This window comes from Centroberyx affinis, unplaced genomic scaffold, assembly GCF_046629955.1.
Source record: "Centroberyx affinis isolate AG114_WGS23_722 - 3 ecotype Tasmania unplaced genomic scaffold, CSIRO-AGI_Caff_v1 ptg002214l_1, whole genome shotgun sequence".
NCBI classification, from domain to species: Eukaryota; Metazoa; Chordata; class Actinopteri; order Beryciformes; family Berycidae; genus Centroberyx; species Centroberyx affinis.
In genome coordinates, this window is record NW_027280516.1 from 219,400 (window position 1) to 247,231 (window position 27,832).

Here is a 27,832-nt window from a genome sequence, read left to right on the forward strand (position 1 = left end):
GTTGTTCTCGTACCGTGGGCCTGGCTGGCATTGTACTGTATGTTACTTGACAGAAAGCGGGCTGTCACGCCTACTCTAAATGGAGGCAAGGTTGATAGCGTCACTCGATCCCGTGTCTCGGATACAAACGCTTGGCCCCCAGTCAGAGAAGCCGTGGCGTGTAGTTTGTAGAACAGGTTGCGCTCTGAACAGCTCAATCAACACTTTACTTTGAACCATTTGGGCAACAATTTACGCAGAACTGTGGGAATAGGAGTCCGAAATAGCCATATTATGCATTGCCCTGGGAGCATGATGCCAAAGGAAGTACTTCCTCTCTAATGTTCTGTGCTCATTGCAGCCACTGTCAAAATCGCGTTTTTATTCTTTATTTTTTGCAAAGCCTGGGAATATTTGAAGAGTTTCAAGGTCTCAAAGGGAAGTGTGTGAGTGAGCTGTCAGCGGTCCGGTCGACTGACTCGAGCAGGAATGGCCACTGCAAGAATTGATTACATTGCTCCGTGGTGGACATACTGGCTGCACAATTTCCCTCACCTCAATTTCTCTTTCCAGTCGGTCGGCAACACTTTCAGACCAGAGGAGGCGAGCTATCAGCAGGTTGGTAACTGCAGTACTTGTGCGTAAAAGCGCACGCACGTAGTTTACAAAGAATCTGAACAGAGAAACTGCAAGATGTGCTGTTGTGGACCTTTGAAGTTCGAAAGCAATGGTATAACTTTTCTTGAAATGTAAAGTCAAACAGAAACTCACAGATTAATATTAATTGTAGTTTGAGACAAACGTGATGGATGCAAAGTGAAAAGCTGCTGTTTCTTTTGTTTCCCTCTCTCTGATGCATCACACACTGGCAGTGACTGTTAGTCCTAATGTAAGGGAGGAGAAAGGGCACATACTGCAGTGCTCACATGATGACACATGACCTGTATTAACTTGAATATTTTCCTTTGAAATATTGCAGGTATGGTAGAGAAGGGGAGTAACAGCAACCATAACACATCGCTACAGACATACAGACATACATATATACATATTGTATACACAAGTCCTCTGGTTTCTCAAGCTTTACTCCTGTACATTGTTCCAACTTTCTGTCCAAGCCTCTTGGTGATTATTGCTCCAAATGACATTAATGTACTCAATTCAATCTATTACCCCCAGTTCAGTTGAAACAAACAAAACATGGCACAGGATGCATTCTTTCTGATATTGATATGAGTGTAAACTTATTTTCTGAATGACTGCTCATTCCAACACCATACACATGTGTGTGATGTTTGTGAAGACTTGTGCTCTGCTTATTTTTGCCTTCCTCCATGTTTACGTGGTTTACTTTCAAAACTGATTGTATGAAAAAGAGGTCTATTTTGTATGCCGAAAAAAATCGATGTCAATAGATTTACCTCTCAATCCAGACTCGTACACTGTGGCAATCAACTTCAGAAAGAAAATATTCCAATTCCCTTCAAGTAAAGTGCTTTTTTAAGGCCATTCAAGGGCTAGGGCAACATGATGTCCAAAATCACCCTGAGCAGGGATGGGGATTGGCAACTGGGACATAAACATTACAGATAATGTGGGTGAAAAGGAAGCAAACTTTGACGGAAAAAAGAAACAAAGTTGGTCACAATTGTTGGTGAAATTGCCCATCTACAGTACATTACTTCAATAAATTATGGACTATCTAATACACAAAAAAGTCACATGATATCAGATCATCATAATCTGACATGCGTCATTGCAATTGGAGAAACTATTCACAAATTAATGTCACATGTGCCAAGCTAACAAGACAGTGCCCTACGTATTTGATTTATTCAACACACAAAATAAGAGGAGCTACACAAGGAAACTTGTCTAAATTTTGAGCTGTGCATTTATTACCCCCATTCTTTTCTGGATATTAAAGGCATATCCTTCAAAACACAACAATAGTGCTGTAAGTCCCCAAGGAATATGAACTGTAGTTTAAGTGTATGTGTGTGTGTGTGTGTGTGTGTGTGTGTGTGTGTGTGTGCGTGCATGCGTGCGTGCATGTCCATGCAGCGTTGTGTGCTCCATTTGCCCCAGGTCATTTGTGAATGCAGACCCATTACAGGAAAGTTTCCAGAGCTCATTTGTCCTCCACTGCACCTCCCTCTATGTATCGAGGTCCATCTGGGTCATTGAGTCCCAGCAGTGTCACACTGGCTCAGCTGAAAACCAGTCAGCGCGGAGCGAGGAGTGCCATGTTGGAGTCACAGAACCTCTTGACACTCTATAGGCCTGACTCAGCCTCTCAAGCCTGAAAATAACCAATGTTCTTCTTTTGTCGGCTGGATCTGTTGTTGTCTGTTGAGGAAAGTGCAGTGGAGCAACAGAACGATTTGCTAAAGCTTGCTATTTGCATAATTATATTAGACAGGCCTCCATACTTAGGCCTACCAAAGCTCCTTACTTTATAAAAACATCCTTTTGGGAAGATAAAAAATCAATGAACTTCCGGTCAATGAGCTGAGATACTGTAGTCATTTTCTCCCTCTCTCTTTCTCCCTCCCCTGCCTTTGCCATTGCCTTGTTATGGCATGGCAGTCAGTGGAAATTGAACTGCCTGCATGTCTAATTATAAAATAATGGAGTGGAAAATTAGAGAAGGAGTGGGTGAAAGTGGGAGAAGTGTGCTTATGGAGGGCCTGAACTGAGCTGTAGTGACAGATAATCTGACCAGGGTTGGAACCACTGTAGGCCCTTCAGTCTACTCCTGGCTCATCAACAATGACCTCAAAAACCAGTGATTAGTCTATCATTAGATTAAGGGTTTTTTTGGCCAGTGTGCCACTTAAGGTAGGGCAGCACAGTTGGCACTGATTCTGTACTGACCTATTTTCCTCGAGCTACAGTCAAATTAGAGCTGACCAATTAATTGAAGAAAAAAAAAAAAGTAACTTCTGCAATTTCCAAATCGCACAGGCTACAATTATTTGCTTAAGAGAGTTTCTTCCAAAATGTATTTCTAATAAAGTTGTTTTAGAGCTCCAGGTAGTCTTTGGTCCATGAATCAAGTACAATACTGGTAAAAACCTTTCATCATACTCAAACTCAAGCAAATCCTGCACACTGACATCCATTTTTTTTTTTTTACAAAATCACTTTTCTTTAACCAATTTTAAAGTTCTAAAAAATTCCGACGAGAAAAACTAGTGAAGATATTAATCGCAGTTTAAATCGCAATTGCAATATTCTGTCAAATAATCGCAATTCGATTTTTTGTCAATATCTTTCAGCCCTAATTCAAATATTACATCAATGGGTATACTGCAGGCTGCATCCACTAAAAATACTGTAAATGTCTGTGTGGAATTTCCCATAAGTAGAGGGTAATGACTATATATTGGTTGAATGTTAGACCATTAACTTTGTACATGTCAGGTCAAATTTGTATTCCCATGGTAACCTTAACACTAAGCCATTTAACATGATCAAATTTCTTAATTCCCGAAGCAACATGCATAAAATCAATGTTCCTGCCATCTTCTATTGTGTTCACTATGTCACTCTATCTGTATGATTCTACCCTCCGCATTGTTTTAATGCTGTCAGTCTACCTTGGGTTAAATGTCTTATATGATTTCTAATTGGAAGTTTTCATTTCTGAAGATACTTCTTCTATAAAAAATACAGCATGAATGATGTGGTTATATTAAATCATATTTTGAATGAGTTTAGTGAAACTAAGGACACAATAACAGTTTAAATAAAATACTTTGTTAGAGCATGCAAAAGCATATAATCTGAACTCAGTCACAGTGTCAGTGTCATTAAAACTGAAAAATTAGTCACAGACTTCAAAGCCAAGCGCTGCTTAGTCAGGCAGACCCAGACTTTCTGAACTTTTGACCTTTTAAATTAAATGCAAATTATTGTCAAGTGAAATCAAAGTTCAGGCTATTGTTTGGATTGTCAAGAGCTCCATATTTTGAATTCACCAAATTTTCATAGTAATAATAAACACCAGGGCTTCTTTAGGACTCCAGCTCAGTCATTAGTTTAAGAACCCTAGTCTCAACTTGCGTCCCTCGCTCATTAAAACTTCTCTCAGCATGTTGAGGTCCACCACAATGCGGCCCTACTATCATTGAATTTAGGCTTAATTGATTTTCTGAGAGCTCCACATTCCACTGCACTATCGCCCTGTAATACTTTCTCCTCTCTTCTTTCTTCACATCAATCGATCTTTCTTTCTTTCCGTCCTGCAGGCTTTGAGTGTTTTGTACGCTCAGGAATCACAAGACTGTATGAAAGCCGTTTTGTCACATGATGCTCCCCTCCCACAGCCTCGGATCATTTCTGTTTTCCAGTCGAGAGTGTTGCTATGGTGATGGGCAGAAAAAACAAGGTGCCCTGTGGGCTGTTTGGTCAGGCAGCGATCAGCAATGATAATGATGAGTGATGGGTCAGCTAGCTAAACGCTAACCTTTGCCCTCAACATATCTTTACATATGAGTGTTGCCTGATACTGGTGGGTTGTTCTCACTCAGGTTGTCAACCTTTGGGTGGTGGGGTCACCCAGCATAACCCCTCCAGACCACACACAACAGCTGTGTGCCGTGTATAAGATCACCACTTAGTACTCGGTCTGTTCCCATGTTACAGTGTTTCACCTTTTTAACATGTTGACATCTCTGTCTTTCATCTCTGTTCCCTTTCTACCATCTTTTCTCTCTCCACTCCTTCCCTCCCTCCCTCCCTCAGTCTCTGATATTCCTAGCATGTGTTGGGGCGGTGGGTCTGGGTCTGAGCCTGCTGGTCCTGGCAGTGTACCTGAGCTGCCTGTGTTGCTGCCGCAGGGAGGTGGATGAGGAGACCAAGAGGCCTGATACCTGCTGTGTCACCTGGGCTGCTGTCGTCACGGGTCTCATCATATGGTGAGTCTGAAAGGTAAAATGATTCCATTCTGTTGCTGTCATTGCTGCACCCCTAAACTCTCAAACGCAAAGCATTAACTATTGTCTATGTATCCATTGCACATGTGATGACCCTTGTGACTCTGCACATGATCGAAAGTCCTCTTTTAGATCTTTTTTTTTTTTTTTTTGGGATAACGTCGCCCTTCTGATTTAGGACAGACCAGAGAAAGCTTAATTTAAATCCAGACCTTTAGGAAGACAGAGGCTATATGTGACTCAATTTAAGCCTTTCACAGCAGCCACTGTTGAATTGGTTATTTAGGGTCACTTTAACAAACCATGAAAATGTCAAAGGAAATGACGATCAAAGCAAACTCATGAGTACAATCATTTGGCTCCATCTGCTGTTTATTCCAAAGTTTTTTGAGGTAATTGTTCTAGTAACTTACGCCTCATCAAATCTGTAGAGTGGAACAGATTTGAGTCAGATTCCTTTATGGCATTCTTCTTATATTTATCGATAGCAGTTGCAAGCTGACAATAGGAGACTATTAGCTAAGAGAGCTAGGGTGAGGTTCCATGACCCGGCTTGCAAGTTCCAACCTTTAGTTTCTGTAGAATACAAATGAAGGAGAACAAATGATTTCTCCAAAGGGCTTGATTGAATTACTGTACAGATCCGCTTAATCTTGTGACAGTTATCTAAGAGCTGGGCCTTAACGTAGTTAGTTTGCTGTTTACATACCAAGACCCTGCTGCAGCACACAAGGCCTGTTGTAGTGCTAAGTGCCTAGGCATGATGCTGCTTAGCCAAGGAGCACGGTTAACCCCTCCCTACCCAGGCAGCTCTCCATCTCTCCCTGCAGAAGCCTGTGCCAGTGGATGTTAATACGTTTTAATTAAACAAATACACCACAGCATACAGTCACAAATTAGATAATCAGTGTGCGATCGTAGAGTTAGACTTTGGCGTGCTGGGCTGTGTGGTGGAAAGCTGCTTCTAAGCCCACCTCCTCCGACTTGTTAACAGGGTTTTGTAATATGGTGTCAGAATGTGCCTTCATCGCTGGCTGGTATTTCTCATCTTGAGGTCTGTGTACCTGTTGACCTCTTGTTTTTATTGATGGCTGTCTCGAAGTAACAGTGTCAACTTAATGGACATAATGATAATATGCTTGCAGGTTTTCAAGCTGGGCTAGAATAAAAAAATCTAAATGCGTATGCACACAGACATGCACATACACACAGAAACACAAATCCTCATCCTTCTGGACAATTATCTCGGCTCTGACGCAATCCTTTTGTATAACATACCACAAAACAAATAACATCATTTTGTCCTCTATTCTATCCTGCTGGGTCACAATATTTCTATTAGATAAAATAATCACAGATGTCCTTTCACGTCCTTTAAAAATGATTTTATTGCTTATTACTCAATCTCCTGTACTGAATTCATGATTACCTTGCTTATTACTCAATCTCCTGTACTGAATTCATGATTACCTAATTCACATATTCTAACTTGGACTGCGCAGGATTTTTCCAAACAGAATTGCATCTCAATTGCACTGTGGAATTGAAAACAGAAATAGGACATTAAGAACTGCTGCGCCACTCTAAATTATTATTCCTGACCAGCTCTTGAAAATGTTACCTCGGGAGACTAAATGGGGTAAATTAAAGTTAGATGAGAAAACAAATCCAATGTTATAAAAATCCTTCCTCTCTGTGTCAGTCTCTGTTAACCCTGATGAGAGCTATTACAGCTGAAATACACGGGTCTCCACAGAATTTACGTATTTATCTTTCGGTACTTGTTCCTCCAGTGTGGCCATTTGTTCAATGCATAACATGTTTTGAACACCAGGATACAACTGATACAGGTTGTTTGGCTCAGTCTGTGCACTGATCAAACAGTCACTCTTTGGAGGATTGAGCACACGATCATGACGATACTCCGGAGCAGACACATGCTCTAGTCATATTGTTTATTTTGTTTAGGTTTGTTCTGACCCATCTGGCTGCTGTTCGAAGCCGCAGCTGCAACCAGCCTCCTCCACAGCCACACACTAATGCTTCCCTAGAGGCTAAACCCAGAAACTAACCCATGACGTCCTCTGTCATTACTGTGTCATTAGTGGGTCATTAATGTCATTCATGTGTCAGTAGGTTGGCCACAGGGTTAATGAAGAGCTCAGTGTCCAAGCCACCGTAGATCAGATTGAAAACGGATGTGAACAAAGCCTGTAGAATTTACTCTGAGCTCTCCTGCAAACAGCTGTATTAAGTCATATTTGTCCATTTATAACTACGTCCATGCGGTTTTGGGTTGTAGGGATTACTGTAATGGCATGTGATGCTCTCCATTCACTCAGATAAGGACAGGGAGAGGGGGGGCTCTTCCCTCCTGCTCACACTAGTTTATACTGTATGTGCCAGCAGAGTCCCTCATCGTAGCCTGGGGGAAGAGGGAACTGGCGTAATGGCAGAGATACCGGCTGTGGTATCCATCATGCTTACAAGGTTACGGTGACAGGGTGCTAGCTGACACCAAAACACCCACACACATATACACATATACTTGCATGGACGTACACACACACACACACACACACCCTGACAGGATGTGTATCAGCCAAAGCGACACACCACCCCCACATCTTCACCACCCACGTCCAAACTTCCCCTACTCTTGGTCTCACTGCAGAAGGTGATGCAGTATCAACTGCCTGTTGTGTCCATCTGGCTGCTTGTGTATCGTTGAGGTCTGGCTTATATTTATCCTGTGGCTTGGTAGAACAGAAGGTGTTAAAAGTCCTCAACATGTGACTCATAGTGAGAATTGCATTGGAAGTTTCACTTCTTGCTAGAATTATGTGTGTGTGTGTGTGTGTGTGTGTGTGTGTGTGTGTGCATATTCATATGTGTGTGTGGTATCCCATTAACAGCGATCCTGCTCTGCTCTCCTCCTATCCAAAGTGTGATTGATGAGCTCCCTTCCCGGGCCTAAAGGCTGCCCAAAGTGTTCCTAACCTGTGACCTCTATGCAGAATGACCTCACCGCTATCAAATATGATGAAATTGTATCATTACTCATGTCAGTGCAGGCTGATACTGTAGCAGTAAGGGTACACGCTGACACTGCGGGGTGGGACACTAATCGTTCCTATCACAGTGGTTTAGGGAGAGTCCCAGACTGGCAGACCGGTGGGAAATAGGGGATGCTCTATATTCCAGTGGGAGAACGTTTTGGCCGTAGAACAGAATTCTGATGTGGTTTCATTCATGAGTGGGATACAAATTTAAACTTACAACTGCAAAGAAGAGAAGTTCGGTATGTTTAACTCTGAAAGCACAGCATGAGATGAATGTAAGAGGCAACTGTAATCAAACCAGATGGGAGGATTGATGGAGGGATCTGAGAAGAGGAAAGATGAGAGCTATAAAAAGTGATAGCGTTCACATATCGGCTCCACTTAGGCTCCACTTCCCAGCCCATATGGCAGCCAGGAGGAGGAGATGGGTGGAGAAAGTAGAGAATGAAAGCACAAAGCAAAATTGTGACCAGATCCAAACCTGGCCGGTCATCTCACAACTACAAAATCTGGAAATTCCTCTTGGAGCGCCTCAACCTTAAGAACTGGAACTTTCACACTTATTTATTTCAGTATTTCAGTGTGTGTCTACCCTGCTTTCATCCTGACTAATGTATACTAATGAAGGTTCAAAAGGAAAAAATAAAAAATCTTCTGCTGATGTGACGCCTTCCTTCCCTCTCTGCGTTGGGAAATGATCAATAAAGCTGCTCTGTATCAGTTGTCCTGTGATAGTCTCATAGTCTCAAAAAGCAATATGATGCAACAGAGGATTACTTATGTGTGTTTCATCTTGATCTCCTCTTTTCACAGTTCTGCTGTAGGAGTGGGTTTCTATGGAAACAGTGAGACCAATGATGGGGTGTACCAGCTGACCTACTCGCTCTACAATGCCAATCACACACTGGGTGGCATCAACAATCTGGTGAGAGATGCATGCCAAAGCCCTGCTCTACCCATTGTCACATATAACAGCTTCACATTGCACTGGAGCATGACAAGTGCATTTGAACCACCATAGACATTAGATGTGGGTACTGAAATTCATTCCTGTAGTTATCAATATCGGCTGCAGTTTTCTAATTTTCCAGCTGAATCAGTTGAAAAAAAGTGTGAGTTGGCCAAGCTATGAACGTGTGAATGGTATATTTTCATTACTTATGCCACTGATAAAGCTTAGGCGCACTGTTGTTTATATTCTGCCAGTTGTTAACATTTCCAGTCAATAAATAAAAACCTATCTATTAGCCATGATGATGCATAAACAGGGGCCATGATCTGTTCATGGCCCGCCATCTCCTGCACTTGGAAACCTTAATTTGATTTAGAGCCGGTAAACACCAGAGAGTGAGACCCCCCTCTAGTAATGGGGTGTGCATCTGTCTCAATCAAAGCAGCGCATCACCATGGGGGGTCTGTATCCGCTTTATGTCCCAGTGAAGGGGCTGTAATGAGCGGTGCTTCTGGATTTGTAAATAGGGATTCCTCCTCTGCAACTCCTGACCTGCATTCAGGGACGTCTGACTTATTTGGGAGGCTTAGGGGGAGAATGGATAGAAGGATAGAAGAGAGGAAGGAGAGCAAGGAAGTCAAGACAGGGCCCTGGAAGAAGCAATAATCACAATGAGGAAGCAGGGGATTAACTCCCATCTGCATTGCGTTAATGGATGTTAAGCCTCTCTCTCTCCTTCTCTCTCTTTCTTAGTCTTGTGTGTGTGTGTGTGTGTCTGTGTGTGTGTGTGTGTGTGTATTGCATTTCACTGTCACGCATACATTTGCAGGGAGTGCAGATCTCCCAGCTCACACACGCACATATTATATTAATATCATATACACATAGAAAGATTTGTGTGCACTGTTTCATCGGGTATTATGAATATTATTGTATCTGAAGAGAGAACGGGTTTCGACTTAATCCATTTGTGGCTCACACACTAGTTTCTTTCACACAACAGATAGGTCATGGTGGGTGATTTTGTATACTTAAGAAACCCAGCGTTTGCAGTATAACACGGTCATTGTGCTGTGGGGAGTGAATGGGCTTCGACTGATGATTTCACCTTCCTTTTAGTGAGTTTTCTATGGAGCCTCTGTATTGATTTGATCCTATAGCATGTTGCGTTCTGCGATAGCTTGTGAGAAAGACATCTGTTCCCCAGGGAAACAAAGGCTTTCTCAGTTGCAAAAAACAGCTTTAGGTAATGTACTTATGGAGCTGATGAGTTGGCCTGCTGTCCTTTCCATTCTAAAGCTAAAGCTGATTTAGATTATGTGTAGGCTTGATATTGAGAGAGAAAGAACGTTCCTCAGTGATTCCTCCACGGGGATTTATTGTTTTACCAAATCCTTTCTTGGCTGACATGTTAAAAAGGCGTTCGCAATTCATTTTGGTTCCACATTAATAATATCTTCTAAAAGTTTGCTTTACCTTAATGCTTTCAGGTCATCAGCTTTGTTGTATTTCACTCACTCGGGTGAAATAAGATTTGTCCAGTAAAGTAAACAGGAACTAGAGTTGGCAGGTCCGTCCTGCATCACAAGGCTCCTGTGAGGGTTTTGATTTACTGTAGGAGCTGTTGGGCTGTTCTGTGTTGAGAATAGCCCCAGTCAATGACGGCTTGGTAACACTCTGCTCTTCATAAAATCTGGAATCTCACTCTCTGGGAGGGATTGTCATCTGTCAGAGAGAGAGAGAAGGATTTGAATAATTTGACTCATTCTCCCTTTGCCATTGAAGGGGTGCTTTGATTGTTAGCTGGCAATTTATTTCATTCTTATTTCCAGCATACATCTTGCAATATGAAGAGCCCTTCAGCGCTGCCAGGAGATAACAAATGAGGAAACGTGTCAATCACACTGTCTCAGAATTGCACAACTCCAATTTCCAACCCTGGTTAAAGGATCCTCCCCCTCTTTGAAACTGAAAGCTTTGACTTATGATTCTTGGAACAGAGCAGTGTTTAGTGCTCAACTGATGAATGCCAATTTTAATCTGCAGCTCCTACATCTATCAAACTGATTGCTATTTTCTCCCTCATATTTATAAGAGTTCTCCTGAGTGTCTCTCCTGAGTGTCTTATTTCTCTTTGTTTTAACTGGAGGCATCACACAAATAGGTTAAATTGCATGTAAATTGGCATTTGGAGTAGTGCTGTGCGCCCAGTCAGTCTCATTTAACGGGTGTGTCCTATACGCAGAAGCCTCCTTGTGACCTGCTTTCGGTAAAAGTGAGCTTTAATCCATTTTAAAGGAAGGCAGGATGGTCCAGATTAGGGAAATGTGGATCACCGAGAGCAGCTAGCTGATGGATTCCATTCCTCACGCTCGGGCAGACATGGCTAGTAGATAAGATTCAGGGCGCCGTGAGAACTGTGAAAGATGATGAACGCAGAGGCTGGGAGTGAGAGCAGTTTACTGGCAATCACACCCTCTTCCCCCGGGAGTGCTGGAGTGGAGGATGGGCCTTGTACTGACTGTACTGACTCGACACATAGCTACTGTCTGGGGTCTAAATCACAGACCACAGAAAGCATGGACTTAGCTGAAGTTAATCAAGTGAGTTTGAAAGGTTATAGGGTCAAAAGGTTGAGATATGTTTTCAATTCAGTTCTGGTGAGTTCCCTTGACCACAATTGTGCTTATGCCCGCAATTTTGTTCAGTATATTTGACTCACTTGGTTCTATTAAAGTGAACAAAGGGCTATACAAAGAATACCTATACTGTAGGTCATGGGTGTGATGGAGCAAAGACAAAAGAACGATAGAGAAGGATCTGTTTTTCAGCTTGCTGTGGGGTATGCTTTGTTTGTGGATTAGCATATAGAATAGAAATCTTCCACCCAGTGCAATGGTAAAATGTACTGTTAGTGTTTCTGTATCTCTGTTTTCAGCAAAGCCATGGTCATGTCAACTTCCTCTGTCCTTTTTATTTTAAGAACATCAATCATAGCCCGCTGGTTTCGAATATCTTACTCAAACACGCAAACATTGAACTCCACACACGTATGCAGACAGATACAGTATCTATAGTTTTATGATAGTATTACTTTAAGCATGCATGTATGTATCAGGATATACAGAGGCAATACAGTCAGCTGTACACACTGAAAACATCTGCTCTATCGTCAGTATAAAATCAACTATTAATATATTAACCTACAGATCCTGCAAACATTCATTTACGACTGTATATCACTCAGGTAAGCGAGTGGAATCCAGGCATATAAAAACTGTAATTAATATATTAGAGGGGCAATAAGTACAATTTTTACTGCCCCTTTGCACAAAATAACCAGAATATATCTGTGGGGGGTTGACAGGGTTGTCAGTACCAATCAGTACCAATGGCGATTACTTTCTGCTGTTTTGGAACAAAAACTCCCAGTCCATTGGAATCACAGCTCAACTGAGTTTTTTATTTTTTTCTCAGTCAGCATCAGGCTAAAATTGACCTGTTTCTAGCTCTATTGATGCTTTTCAGGTGCTGGGAAAGCGAAGGCATTTACTCCATCACATTGATGTTGTTCAAACAGAAAAGTAAAGCGTATTTACTCTTCTTCACTACACCTCCTCCTCCTCTGTTCTCATCATCACAGACCCCTCTGATAACAGGTCTCTCCGGTGTTGTCATCAGTATTCCACTCCAACATTGTTTATCAGAACAAAACACACAGTCGAGAAGAAAAGTTAATCTTTTCTCAAGGGGCTCCTACTTTGCTTCTTTCACCTCTCTCTACATCTTGAACCTCTTTTTATGAATATCTATTTATTTGTATCTCTGTTCCCTGCTGACCCCATTTTCTATTTCATTCCCCCTTCACCTACCCCTCTCCTATTACCGTTTTCTTCACTTCCCATTTTCTCTTCTCCTCTCTTGCCATTTTCTCTTCCCTCTTAACTCATCCATTGCCTTACACCCCACCCCACCTTCCCATATTTAGGTTGGGGGTTCCCTGGGCAGTATGGAAATGGGTCTAAAGCAGCACCTGGAGCGGCTGGATGAGATCTTTGCCACAAGGCCCGACTACGTCCAGGCTCTGCGCTTCATGCAGCAGATGGCCACCAATATCATCCGCCAGCTGGTCGCTCTGCCGGACATCAGCAAGGCCAAGGTGGACTTGGCAGCCATCGCTAGCCAGACAGCCTTCGTTGAGTATTACAGGTGGGCCAGGCTTAGCTCACTCCCCTAGGGTGATTGACATTATTTTATTTTGTCTGTGTGTGGTGAATGAAACAAACACACTGCGTAGAATAATGCTACAAGTGATCAAGACCAGACGCAGACCAAACCAGATGGGTTTTCATTGATCTTCCCTGCGGAACACAGACCGGAAAAGCTATTTTTACTGATCACTATATAAATGAAAGCTGATATTGAGCTTATTGCCCACTGTGCAGTTTGAGCACTAATGCTTATTGCTCTCACAAAGTGTTATGCATAGCAGAGTGGCTATTAGACCATAAATGATCTCCTTCCCCACAGACCACTGCTCTGCTTTTGATTGATTGCCACCATTATTGTGACAGGGTTCTCTCCCTTTGAGAACAATGTTCTTTTCAAAAGAGTACCGTGAGCAAGTATTAAGAGGCCAAAAATGTAATTCAGTAAAGAGGAAAAAGCAAACAAACTAACAAAGCCAATCAAAAACACAACAAACTAGTCAAAATAATTAAAATATCCAACATTACTTTATGAGATTAAGGCTCCAATTACTGCTGCTCTAAATTATGAGAATGCACTAATTCAGTATAACTTGATAGTTCCTGTAGTTTGTCTTATTTTTGGGCACGTAAAAGCTAAAACCAGACTGTTTTGCCATGGAGTTTCACATGGAGTTTAACCTGTTCGCAGCCTGTTGTTCCGCACTGTAAGATTAATTTAGCTTTGCCATTACAAGGCACTCCAACATGGAAGGAAAGACTCACATAAGGGAGATTGTGGGTGCTATGGTACTTTCTGCAATAGAATTTGATAGATACACAATCTAGACACAATCTGCCGCAGCCAAAGACTGGAACAATCTGCAAAAAACACTAAAACTGGACAATTTTATCAGTCAGTTTTCAAGGACTCTATTATGGACATTCTCACTGATACATGCAGCTGTTTCCCGACCCACTAATATTCCCTAACCCTTGCTTGTCGATTGCTTACTGTTTGTCCCATGAATATTCTCGCCTCTCTTGCTGTGGCTGTTTTGCTTTGCCTGTCTGTGTTACTGCTTGTGTATGCTACTCCTGTTCTGTTGTTGTATTGCCTGATGCTCTTTCCTGGTCATATGTTATTCCTGTTCTGCTGTTTGTATTGCCTGATGCTGTTGTCTGCTAGCTGCTTGCCTGTTGCTTGTGTGCTAGACTGTATGCCATTTATGTAATGTTTGTTGTCACACGTAATGCTTGTTGTGATTGTATGTAAGTAGTGGGTGTGTTGGAAATGTTTGGATGTGTGCTGCTGTCTTTTTAACTTTTGACATTTCTTTTTAGCCCCTATCCCCCTCCCTCAAGAGGCTTTGCCTTTTGCCAGGTCGCCATTGTAAATAAGAATTTGCTCTTAATGACTTGCCTGGTGAAATAAAGGTTAAATAAAAAGACGTTATGTGGGTCTTACGTGGATTGAGATCCACGTGTTTGAACAACTCCTATTCAGACTTATTCAATGAATTGGATTCTTGTGGATGATACCTACTAGCTAATGAAATCGGTGGCTCAATTAGGCATTTGAATGTAATTCCTATGTCCAGGGTATTAATAAAAAAAAAAACGGAAACACCAGCATGAAACTTGCCTTGGTGATGCCACCTCTTTTAAAGTGTAGCATGCTTTTGCTAGTATGATTCTGGTCCTCCTGTCTTTGAGTGAACATCTGGGTTTTCCATCTTTATGAATGTTAGTGAATTATGAATGTTTTCAAGATTCTAGCATAAAAACTAAAAAGATTGACTAGGGTTATCTGGTTATTCAGAGGGTGTGTCGGCTATATCACACTGTTCTAACCACAGGATAACCACTCCTGCCTTGTCTATGGGGGAATTATCATCTTAGGAGACACTGCTCCTATCAGTGACAGTGGTCCTGCATATTCATCATCTCAATAGTCGAGTTAAAACTTTGATTAAATCTAAACCACAAAAATAGATGCACCCACATCACCTCCAGAACCACCATAACCCTTCGCTAAGGCATTTCTTTTGACATAATTTTGTCCATACACTGTATTGTAGTCTGGATCAGCAGTGGTGACAGCAAATACCTCAGATTCCTGACATGGCAGAGTACAGGCAGCCACTGTTGTATTATTAGCAGTGTTGTCTCACTGACCTATTCCTATAATTTATTTCATGCCCTCCACATGGCGTGTTCTTTCTGCCCTGAGACCAGATCTTCTTCTGGACTACTGTTGCCACTGTGTGCAACCTGACGCCAGTCTCCTGTGTGATGATTAGATTTCATGCAACCATCGGGCTATGAACTCTTTGGCGGGACTGTATTGATGAACAGTCAGTGTTACAGCCAGCCCAAAAGAGAAAAGGGGAAAAATGCCACCACTCTTTTTTTTTCCTGTCTTTTTTGTCTCCTCCTCCCTACTCTATGTCTCTCAATTCCTCCCTGCCCCTGCGTTCACTGGACTGCTTTTGATTCTGTTCATGCAGACGAATCGAACTGAAGTCTCTCTTATTACTTTCTCCCATCCCTACACCCTCCTCTCTGAGCAGAGGAATGGCCATTCTGCAGTATACTTTCATAGTGTACAGTTACAAATCAGATACTGTAAGTGAGTTATGGCACTCCAAGACTCCTTCACATAGGATGAGTGAATCCTGTTCTGCAGCTGCAATCTTGCTGTACAAATACTAAAATCCTACAAATACACCACAACAAATACACTACAATATAGAGTATTTTATGAAGTGGCCCAATCTTGGAGATCAATGTTTTTGGTCACGGCTATCAAATTTACAATGCCATAGGGGCTAGTGGAGTTGAAAATGAGTCATGTAAGCACTCCCATGTGTTTGGTACACAAACACATATATACACACATACACACACACACACACACATTTCCAAGTCCAGGCTGAGCGCGCCATGTGCGCCATTCCTGCAGAGGACACTTTCAGTGCATGAAAAATTCATGTCTATGGATTCGTGCTGTTCAATTATTAAGCCAACAGGCTGGAAATGACCTGAAACAGATGGGCTCTAACTAGGAGACAGGAATGCTGATATATGGCGCACACAGATCTCACACATTCAATCCCTGTGTCAACACGTGTTGGTCCAACCCTCCCTGAGGCTTGCCCATCACCTTGCACATGTGCATCTGGTGTGCTGTCTGTAGATGAGGATTATTATGCTGATGCTTCATTCTTCTGCCTTGTAGGTGGTTGACCTATCTGCTATTGCTGATTCTGGATCTGGTCATCTGCTTGGTCACCTGCTTGGGGATGGCCAAGCAGTCTCGGTTGCTCCTCATCACGTAGGTACTTGGTGTGTGTGTGTGTGTGTGTGCGTGTGTGGACATGTACTTTTCATCGCCTGTCAGAGGCCATTTATTCTTGTGGTCCATCTCTGCTCTCAGTGGCCTCTGCCTGGATCACAAATCGCTGATGGACGGCCAGCCGGTCAGCCTCTCTGGCACCATATAGAGCGCTCCATTAACCAGCACCAACCATAGCATTATGTCCTTTCACTAGCACAGACAATGGTACCGCCCTCATTCCTCTCCTCATTGGCTTATCCTTTATTCCATTCCCACATACAGTTGAAGAAGAGATTGTAGGCTAAGTGTTTTCACGGCCAAACAAGCCAACTGATCAGTTTGTACTGTAGATGCTAGATCTTAGACTCTTACCTGTCTTATAGATCAAAACCACTGTAGTTTTTTATCTAAAGAGAGAACAAGCTTTTAGATTCTAACACACTGAAAGAAATAGTAGCCCGACATTTGCTTAAATAAATTGCAGCCGGCGCTTTAAACCAACACTGATGTCCGACGAGCAAATCCACTATCTAGATTTCCCCTCCCGTTTGCCCTATTTAGAGCGGCGTGCGTGTCAGTGTTAGCGGATGATGCTCAGGATCTCTCCTCACATCTCTCTCTGATGGGCCTCACTAATGCCTATTGATCGCCTGGGCAGGATGAGCCTACTCCCTTAACTAATTATTAAGAGCTTTCAGGCTACTTTATTGGTGCTTTCAAGACAGCTCGAGGAGTGAGTTGGGAACCGAAGCCCTCTGCAGCCTTTTTACGTCCATCAGGGAGCCATTCTTTCTCTTTCCACTCTGTTTATCTCGCTCTAACCCTCAGCGCTTTCTCCAGCTTCTGACACACATGTTGTCACCAAGAGAGTGTGTTGTGTCGAGATGTTGTGATGTTTATTCATAAGCCACCTCCAATAAGCTATTCATTTGATTCAGAACTCAAACTCATTTCTGATGGGAATGGAACTAACAATCAAAAGCTAAACAAGTTAATTCCGCAATGAGTCATGTTTTGATTTATCTCTCTACCACTCTGTAACAAATCAAATTTCAACTGTATCTTCTAATCTACTATGCACCAGTACAATGTATGCATCAGCATCTGTCTTCAGGAGGAAGGAGAACAATTTCCAAGCAAAATTGTAAAAGTATAAATCAAATTAACTGAATGAAAAATGACCGCAGATCACTGGTACAAAGACAAACTCTTTCATCTCCTTCTCTGTGTTTGTCTTTGTGCCTCCCTCTCTCTCTCTCTCTCTCTCTCTCTCTCTCTCTCTCTCTCTCTCTCTCTCTCCTCTTTGCTTTTTCCTCCAGGATCTTGGCTTTTGTAGTGCTGTCTCTGATACTGAGCTGGGCCTCGCTGGGAGCGGGCACTGCTACAGCTGTGGTGAGAAAACACACCGCGCCTTCTTCAAGAGCTATCGATACCTGCATACATAAAGCATTCTTACAAAAATGAACACTTAAGATGCTGCCACTAAAAGATATTTATCATCTGTTGCAAAACTGCGAAGGCAAGACTAAATCACTCTTCTGTGTTGAAAAGTGGTAGAGCCAATATTACCACATTAGTGACAGAGAAAGGTCCTATATTATTGATATCTTAGGACAGATTACTGAGGTGTCTAGCTGAGTATTGCTCACTGTGTCGGGGTGATGGCCAGTTCTTGAATTGAACTTCCCTCCCCATGCAATTACTCCTCGAGAGCGTTGCTGTCAATAAGAGTGTGTTCTTTCCCAGTTAAAAGTGTCTGCATCTGTTTGTTGTGTCGACAGTGTGTGCTGTCCTATGGTCAGTGATGCAGTAAAGCTGATTACAAGCCCCCAGCCTTTTAGGTTACTCGACCTTTACCCCCACTGTTGTAAACAAAGCTGCTTCCAGCATTAATTACTTTGGTAAAATGGCCAATCTCCCTCCCTCTATTTCCTCTGCCCTCCTTTCTTTAAAATGTATTTTCTCTTATCTAGCTTAATTTCTCTCTCAATCCACTGCACACCATGTGTAGACCACATCTGGGCTTAGTGGGTTTAATGGAGGCAGACTGTATTATGGACACTGTCTAGGGTGCAAAGAGTACCCCCTCTCCACCAACCTCCTTCTGTCCCTCCATAGTTCTTGTCACTCCATTGAGACCTGGGTGGCGTTTGTGGATTATCCCATAGGATTTGGCATCTGGACAGCTGTTTTAAGAGAGGCAGGGCTGGATGAGAGGATGAAGAGGGGGAAATGACAGCTGAATTTAACCTGAAATGAGCTACAAGGGTGTGAAATGTTTACATCTGTTGTGATGGTTCTGTGTGGATGCAGAGCTACCCAGCAGTGATAAACTCAGTGGCCTGAGGTACAAAGCTTCAGCCCAGATAATTACACATTATTCTGGCTTAAGCTTTGCAGGACCAGTTTTGACTTTGCCAAGTGCCAGCCAGATTACCTATGACTTGGACTGTGTGTATGGCTTAGTTCAGCTCATTACAATAGAACATATCCCAGCATTAAGACCTTTGAACGTACTGACCACCTTATCCAGAATAGTTCAGTATGGGTTTTAGGCTGTAGTGTGCATCTCTCCATTAGATATCACTGCCCATGAGCTGAGCTGTAACTTTGTGACAGACAGACTCATATAAGGACGCTCAGCAAATATCTGCCAGGTTATTAGCCAGATTAGTTTAGCCAATGAGATATGGGTCACAGGCCAATCCTCCACATAGTAGTGGATTATCAAAGAACATTGACTTCCTAGTTTCAGTATTGGGAAGTGAATGTGGGACAGGATGCAAAACAAGCAGGTGCACCTGTTTAGCAAGCATTACCCAAAAATCCATAGAGACTATGGTGCATCTTGAAAGGAAGCTAAACGATGGTGGTGTCCTAGAAAATGTTCATAAATTCATACATATTTTATGAGATGCAACATATAAAACTACTAGTATAATTAGTTAGAGAATGAATGGTATGAATGAATGAATCTTAGCAGTGCTTGACATGTCACTGTGCAATGTGTGTTGAATACAAATGTCATGTGATTGCAGTTGAGGAATGCCGGTGCTGTGGCTTAGCGATGTGGTGATATTCTGAAAGCGAGACAAGTGCAAATCTAACTATGGGAAATGACAGTAGAGATAGACTTTTATTGGGGTTGATATGAAGAGCGTTGGCCTCTCAGACTGTGTTAGGATTGAATGGCAAGAGGCTTTGATGTTTGACTCAACATCACAACAGATTTCTCGATCCCTCCGAACATGATCAGTTGAGTGGTAGCCTGCCATTTTCCCCAGCTGTGAATGATGATGTATGCACATCCCATTCAGGAAATCATTCCATTCAAGTTGTTTTTGTTATTATTCATTTCTAGCAGTAGTAGTAGCTTTGATTTGTTTATTTATTTGTTTTTGTTCTGAGGAATAGTACGAGTGTAAGGGAATTAGCCATGCTGCATGACCTTGACTCTATACAATTGTTTATGCATGCACATCAGCAGCCTTCCATGGATGAATTAAAGAGCATGAAAATACTCTGTAGATTCCAGACAAGGTTAGCAAAGCATGACTCTACATAGTCAACAAAGCATGAGGTCTGTTCCTATATACCACACGTTTCTCTCTCTGTGTATGTCTGTGTGTGTGAGTGTGTGTGTGTTTGTGTGTGTCTGCATGTGTGTGAACATTTTATATTCCACTGGCCCACTCAATTCCCTGTGTTGCCATAATGCCAAGTGTTGCAAGACACTTACTTTTTCTAACTGCATAATGTTTTATTAATGGTAATTCAGATATTGTAAAGCAAATAGAGCTTATGCAAATAGAGCATATTGTGTGATTGTCAATAAATGGCCAGTGTAAAATCAGTTTTACTCAATAACAGCACAATAATTGTAGCTATTCATGGCTTGAAGAAACATTGCACTAGATTGTTCTTTTGATCTTGCATGCTTCACATATCACAGCTTGCCTTTGTTGTCCCACAGGGCATCAGCGACTTCTGTGTGTCTCCAGACAAGTTTATTGTTAACCAAACCAAGGATTTCCTCAGTGCAGGTAATTTATCTCTACAACTAGAATTGCACAGCTACCATGAATTCCCTCTCACAGAATGATAAATCTCCCTTTCTCTCTCTCTCTCTCTCTCTCGCTCTCTCTCTCGCTCTCTCTCTCTCTCTCTTTCTCTCTTTCTCTCTCTCTCTCTCTCTCTGTGTCTCTCTCTCTCCCTCTCTTTTCAGATGTTGCACACTATTATCTATTCTGCAGTCCGAATCTACCCAACCCCTTCCAGCAGGTATTGACAAAATGTCCAGAGTTATAGTTGTCTACTAAGACCGTCACACTGGAAAATATCTTGCTATTTTAAAAATAGTTTTTCCTCATTAGATACCAGACAGCCAGATCTTTATCGGGCCCTAATCGGCAGTTCTGAAAAATGAGCCCCCAACACTAATTTAATTACTTAAAAGCGATAACCCAAATAAACTTTGATCAAAGAATATCCCTTTTTCATATGTAGGTCTTCAATAATTAGCCATGTCTTACCCTGTGCATAAACTCTGCCTTAGGGTATTCTTGCTGACACTTTTTATTTATTTATTCATTATTATATTATGCAGGAACATACAGGATGTGGACAAAATTACAGAAACACCACATAAAAATGGTTTTAACTCTGAAGTAACTGAATCACAGCTACAAAGTCGTATTAAGTCGGATGCCATTTAGCTGTATGTGCCGACTTCAAAAGAGGTCCGCCAATCACTACTATTATATGTGAGTTTTGAAAGCAGGCAGCTAGCATGTTTCAAAGAGGCAAATAATCAGTGCTCGAATTGCAGGTGCATCGGTCACAAAAACTACAAAATTATTTACTGTGGCAAGGGAAACAGTCTCAAAAATCGTGATGTGCCAAACACAGGCAAAGAGGAACTGTGGTTGCAAATCAAAGCTCACCGACAGAGATAGACAGACATTTAACAGGATAATTGCTAAACACAACAAAACTGTGGACTCAAAAATGACCACAGAAATGAATCAATATTGTGATACAGTCTCAACAAAACCTCTGCGTCATGAGCTACACAAAGCTGGTGTTTGTGGCAGGGCTGCCATTCGGAAACTGCTTGTATTCAAGGCCAGCGCACAAAGATGCAGAGCCTGGTGTATGGAGCGTAAAACCTGAGCCGTCTTTCATCCTTTTTCCTATATCTGGATGGGCTGACATAGGGAGGAAGCCAAAGGATGCCAAAGATGGATCTGTAATGGCATGAGCAGCGAACTTGTGAGAGTGATTAGGCTCTGCATGGTTCTATAACAGCCAAGGAATATGAGATCATTTTATATGAGCAGGTGCACACTGTTCCTTCATGATCTTCCCATATTCCAAGATGATAATGTGTCCATACACACTGCTAAACAACTGCAAGAGAGGTTTCATGCACCTCCTCCTTCATCCTTCAAAGACCTGGAGGCTTTCCTTTTTGAAAAATGGTTCAATATCCCACTACGCATAATTCAGGACTGGTATGACAGCTTTTGCAAGGACTGAAGCTGGTGTGGCCGTACTCCATATTACACATTTGCCATTCTTATATATCTAAGATGTTTCTGCTATTTTGTCCACTCCTGTATTCAAAAGAGGTGGTATTTTTGTAGCATGTATTGAGCAAATTCATGGAGGCTAAATCCATGACCAATAATTATTACAATCTACATGCTTTGTTATCATGACAGTATCCATTTAGGGCTTAATATGATGCCTGTTAAGTAGTATAATCTTTTCTCCGATGGCCTAGATGATGTAAATATTGTTCTTTTGTTTATGCTTGGGATCGGGGGGTGGGAACGGGGAGGAGGGGCAGTGAATGGCGGGTTAGCCTGGGTGGTGTGGCGAGGAGGGCAGGGGTATAATCTGTCTGAAAAGAAATGTGTCCTCTGTTAAGAGCATTACAAAGCCTTACTGAACATCAAATTACTTGTTGACATGTTGCTCTCAAACAGTGCTGTTCTTAATATGATCCACTCTTTGTGTTTGTGGTGTATGTGTGTGTGTGTGTGTGTGTGTGTGTGTGTGTGTGTGTGTGTGTGCGGTTGGGTACATATGTGTCACAGTCTCTGACAGTCTACCAACGGTCCCTTACCACCATGCAAATCCAGATCCAGGGTTTGCTGCAGTTCTCGGTGCCCATCTTTCCCACTGCTGAGGTGAGTGGCTGGCTGACAGACCATTACCCCAGACTGTGTAAAGGTGTGTGTCACTCATTCCTCTTTTGTACCTTGTTACACAGAGAGACCTTCTGGGGATCCAGCGACTGTTGAACTCCACTGAATTCAATCTACACCAGCTAACCGCCTTGCTGGACTGCCGTGGGCTACATAAGGTAAGGTCAGATTCAGACCAGGGGACCTTTTAATAGGGCTGCTTCATAGCATAGCTCTAAGCCACTTAAACCTGTCTCCCGTGTGAGTGGGTGTGTGTGAGGGTGCATCACTGTGCTCATGTCACATGTACATATACATGTATGCATGCCTGTGTTTTAGGGATGGGACAATATATTGAAATTCAATATATCACAATACAAAAATGTGACATATCTTGGGGCAGAAAAATGAATCGCAATATTTTATTCTGCTGTAATAATCACAAGAGACGGCTTGCCCATCAGAAATTCACAAATTTATATTAGATTAGATTATATAATTTGCACTTTTTAATGACATTTTTAAATTGTTGTTTACATTCTAGCAAGACAACGTCATTGCTAGAAAGATCTGTGGCTCAGAAATAAACATAATTCTGCACAGTCAGACTTTGTTGCTAGTGAACTATTAATTATATTGTATTGTGGTTATGTCGAAGCATGAACCCGATATTGCGTAACGAATTGTATCATGAGATATAGCATTAGCATATCGTCCCATCCCTACTATGTTTACATCTACTGTATATGCATGTGTGTGTAAATATACACGTGTCTGTGTATATATGTGTGTGTGTGCGTCCCTCTAGGACTACCTGGACGCTCTGATGGGTGTGTGCTATGACGGGGTGGAAGGGCTCCTCTACCTCTCTCTGTTCGCTCTGCTGGCTGCCTGCGCGCTCTCTGCCATGCTGTGTGCGATCCCCCGTGCCTGGACTCTCATTGGCAGCAGGTCAGCGCCATGCGACACCCTTATCCCATTATGTACTGCCCACAATGCTCTCCTGCAAGGTGGTAACACATGTACCCCCCTCTGATTGTGTCCTTTTTCTGTGTGTGTGTGTGTGTGTGTGTGTGTGTGTGTACCTGTCTTCCAGGGACAGAGACTATGATGACATAGATGAGGAGGACCCGTTCAACCCCCAAGCACGGCGGATATCCTTTAACCGCGGAAGGTCCAACATCCACAGCTTCTGTAGCTATAACAGCAGCATGGGCAGCCAGAACAGCCTACACCCACCTCTACAATCTGCCGCCAATGTCATCCCCTCCTCTGAATACATGTAAGACCCACTGGATGACGATGTATTTGTGTATTTGTGTATTTGTGTGTGTGTTACATCTCTTACAGACTTTCTTTTCCCCTCTGTCACAGGAATCAGTCCATGCTGTTTGGAGGGAACCCTCGCTATGAGAATGTGCCACTGATAGGGAGAGGATCCCCGCCTCCCTCGGTGCGTTGGCCCTATGAGGCCCTAGTGTCCCTAGTGTGATGACAATGATCGCACTACTGACATCAACACTGCCACAACACAAACAGGAAACACACACAGCAGCATCATGAACACATCAATGCACATACACTGTACAAAGCCCCTCACACTCTCAGAAGCCAGTGAAGGGAGTCACCACTTATGTTGCATTGCGAATGATGGCAGACTGCTCTCTGCTGGTCATTGACAGAGGTGCATTCACTTTTGTCTAATCTAGTGCCATCTCTGTATGCAGATGCTCTTACTACTAAGCCTTGAGCATATACACACATCCTGTTCAGCGTAGCCTTGGATTATACAGTATTTCTGCTTCTTACAGGGTAAGGATTTAGTCCATGTAAAGGCTAATGCATACATTTACGTGTGTGTGAAATGACCGAGGGATAGTGGTGGATAAATGCAGCATTGCCTGCTTTAGTTTTAATGGTAGAGCTCATAGTCATTTTGTGCATCTCCATAACTGGAGCTAAATTAAAGATAAACCTAGTTAATCCACAGTTAAGGCAGCTGTTGCTTAGGGTGAGCTCCTCAGGTCTGACTCTTGCCCTTGGTCACAACCTCAAGACCCCAGTAGTTGGCCAGGACTGTTGCACAACAACCAGTCTTCCTAGAGGAAGGCTAGGTTTTTGTCTGTTTGGCTTTCTAAGTGCTTGACCTACACTCGGACTGTGCCAAAGACATGCAGCACCTTTACATTTATGCAGCATTGGCTGATGGATAATGCTATTCTGAAGCAGCATCTTCTTCACTTGTTTTTAGGAACGTAGCCTACAGCAGAGACAAAACAATTCAATCAGAAAACAAATGTTCTCCATTGAGTCTCAGCTGCAGCAGTACACTGTTCACAGACATAAAGGGGGAGGCATGGAGGGAGGGGGGTGAGAGGAACAGAGAAGAGAACAAATATGTGATTTTTTTGTTTTGTTTTGTTTTTTATTTAGGATTTCAGAAATGCTTGAAACTACAAGTCTTTATCTCTATACTGTATATTCTGAGGTGAAAAATTTGAAGGGTTTGTTTTTTGTTATACATTGTATAGGTACACTGAGAAAACAATGTTTACTTTTTTATTGTATTGCAGCACTGTAATGCCACAGTTTATATTTGCACTCCAGCACTTGTTTATGCATTCATATGAGCAGTTGCATAATAGGGTGTCTAACCAATACTTTGCAACTAACCATTTTTTTTTAATTTTCATTCTTTTACTCAGACATTTAGAAACAGTAAGTTTTCTGTTGTATAACTAAATCCTGAATTTGCATGATTTCATTTTCATTCCACTCCTCAAAGTGACACGCGGTGTGCTTACCTCTGCAATAAAGCTTGCTACTCAGAATGTTTGGTCCTATAACACAAAGCCTAAAGATCCTCTGTAAAGTACCTCAGCTGTGTGATCTTTGACCTCCTGGCGCTGTTGTGTCCAGAGTGTTACCTGTGAGTGGAACTTGAGCTGTGACCCCCAACTCTTTCCCTGACCTCTGCCTGCTCTTCACCCGCTCTTCAGCTCTGCTAACTGTACTGTTGCATTGAATCGCCATCCCCTGATTCCACCAGCTCCTAATCAAAGAGCAGCTCATAATCGAAAGCATTACTCCCCCAATTTAGACCAGATCACAGTCACACCATTTCAGCATTTCACTCTGAGGCTTGATGATATTGCCAACTGCTGCAGTCCGTGCATAAATGTGCTAAACTGTGTTTTTATAATTTGTTTTTCCCTGCAGTATTCACCCAGCATGAGGACCACCTACCTATCTATGACTGAGGCCCAGATCAGACACTTTGGGACTGACTTCCAAGTGTAGCCTGCTACCTACTGATTTCTTCTCAGGGACACACTGTCTGGGACTTTGGATTCCTACCGAGGAGGCTGTCTTCATGGCATAATCCTGTTTACGGAAGCTGCAGCCCGCTGTCCCAGTCTGAGACATGAAAGCAGGACATATGAGGCAATCACCTCAATAACACATCAATGCAGAGCATAAATCTTGAATGGAGAGTGTCTGTGCAGTTTGATGATTCTCAAGACTGTTGTTGCTGCCATTATGTATGCAAATGATGTTGCTCAACACAAGCATTTAAGCCAGAGCAAGAGACTGTGAACTCGCTGTGGATCAAAAAGATGGTTTTCGCTTTTTCATGTGATATAGTGGCCTGCATGGATATAATGTGATCACAAACATGGTCACCGTTTTGATGTCAGGTGTAGGCTACAACAAATGAGATGATCGCATTTGACAACAACCCAGAGAGCTTTCATCGTGACACTAGCCACATCCTGACTCCCTGGCAGTGATTTTATTCCTTACAACTTTGAGGCCTTCATGTAATTCTTCAGGGTGCTTTATATGGATTAATCAGACACCGTATTTTTATCTCGTACATATAACAATTGATGTCAGTGAAAACCATACCAAATATTATAATCTTGATTTGAAGAGCCAAAGCAAGATGCTACTCAGTGTTGTTGGTATTTGTGACGACTTTATCTGCGCAGAAGAAGGATGCATGTTTACTTTTCTGTTTCTAGTTGTGTAACTGTGATACGGTTAGCCATCTCTTCTTCCATGGTTTAATACTGAATTACATGACCTGCTTATCAGGGCTAAGAGTCAAATAATAGCCGTAGCTGAGGGACATACTGCTTTAGTACATTTGTAAACTACATTTGCATGTGGAACATTCCCCTGGAAAAAACATAAGCACAGAATGGCTTTTGAATCAAATCCAAGTATTAATACTGACATAATCACTGGATGAATAAACATCAAAATACAAATGTCAGTACTTTTATGTTAGTTATTTGCCATGTTGTATTAATATACCATCCTGAAATATTGAATAGCTTGTAAAACCCAGTGCCGCTAGTACAACCTCTCCTGCAACTGGTAAAATGTGAACTGATTGAATAAGTAGAAATAGAACGTTTGTTCTCTGATCCAACTGTTAGGTTACCCACAGTATCCATATTCTTGCGGGTGAGGTTTGTCATTCTCTTCATGGTTGGAGAAATCTACTATCTGCTGTTTTCTATGTTTGATGACGTATCAGACTAAATTGATATGTAATGTTTGTGTATAAAGGATATTACTCAAACCTGTGTTTGTTAATTTGTCATGCTCCAATATGACGGTTTATTGATTATTTACTGTTACTGTGGTAGCCTAGATCTAGTAATGCATTTGGTTTTTACTTGAAGATTCAGTGGAACGATTTCAACTCAGTCAGGACAATCAGCATCATTTTTTTTTTTTTTTTCCAGTTTTTGATAATTAGATGGTATAAAGCTTGTAGGACTGAGTGAGAGCCTGACCTTCCACAGCAGGCCAATATTTATATATTTTGGGCACAAAAATCCAGTGTTGGATCTTCAGCACTCAGCAACAATGGAGACACCGAGATTTTGGCTCGTTTGGCAACTAGCTGGCTGGCTATTGTCTGACAGACTACGGGACACCTGATTAACTATGCATACTGTTGGCCAGTCAGACCAAGCATTCATTAAAACCTGGGCATAGATATCATGCAGGAAGTAGATTGGAGTTCTAAATCTATTTGATTCTGTTGACACCCGGGAGAGGTTTTCAAAAGGTGTTAGTCAAATGTCCACAATGCTGACAGTTATAATAATTTGGGTAAGTTTACATTAAGGTCCTTTGCTAAAGAATACCATGTGTGGAGAAGGT

General features: G+C 42.2%; 1 protein-coding gene across 1 annotated transcript; it reads left to right on the forward strand.

Annotated features, from left to right (window-relative positions):
• Window positions 1-187: 187 nt before the first annotated feature.
• Window positions 188-27,193, forward strand: ttyh2l (tweety homolog 2, like). The gene is made up of 14 exons (XM_071532577.1): window positions 188-597; window positions 4,729-4,901; window positions 8,795-8,906; window positions 12,922-13,142; window positions 16,362-16,457; window positions 17,780-17,852; window positions 20,434-20,503; window positions 20,686-20,741; window positions 22,562-22,654; window positions 22,738-22,830; window positions 23,460-23,602; window positions 23,748-23,933; window positions 24,026-24,104; window positions 25,871-27,193. The coding sequence occupies exons 1-14, from the start codon at window positions 469-471 to the stop codon at window positions 25,949-25,951; spliced, it is 1,605 nt and encodes a 534-aa protein (XP_071388678.1). The 5' UTR covers window positions 188-468; the 3' UTR covers window positions 25,952-27,193.
• Window positions 27,194-27,832: the final 639 nt, after the last annotated feature.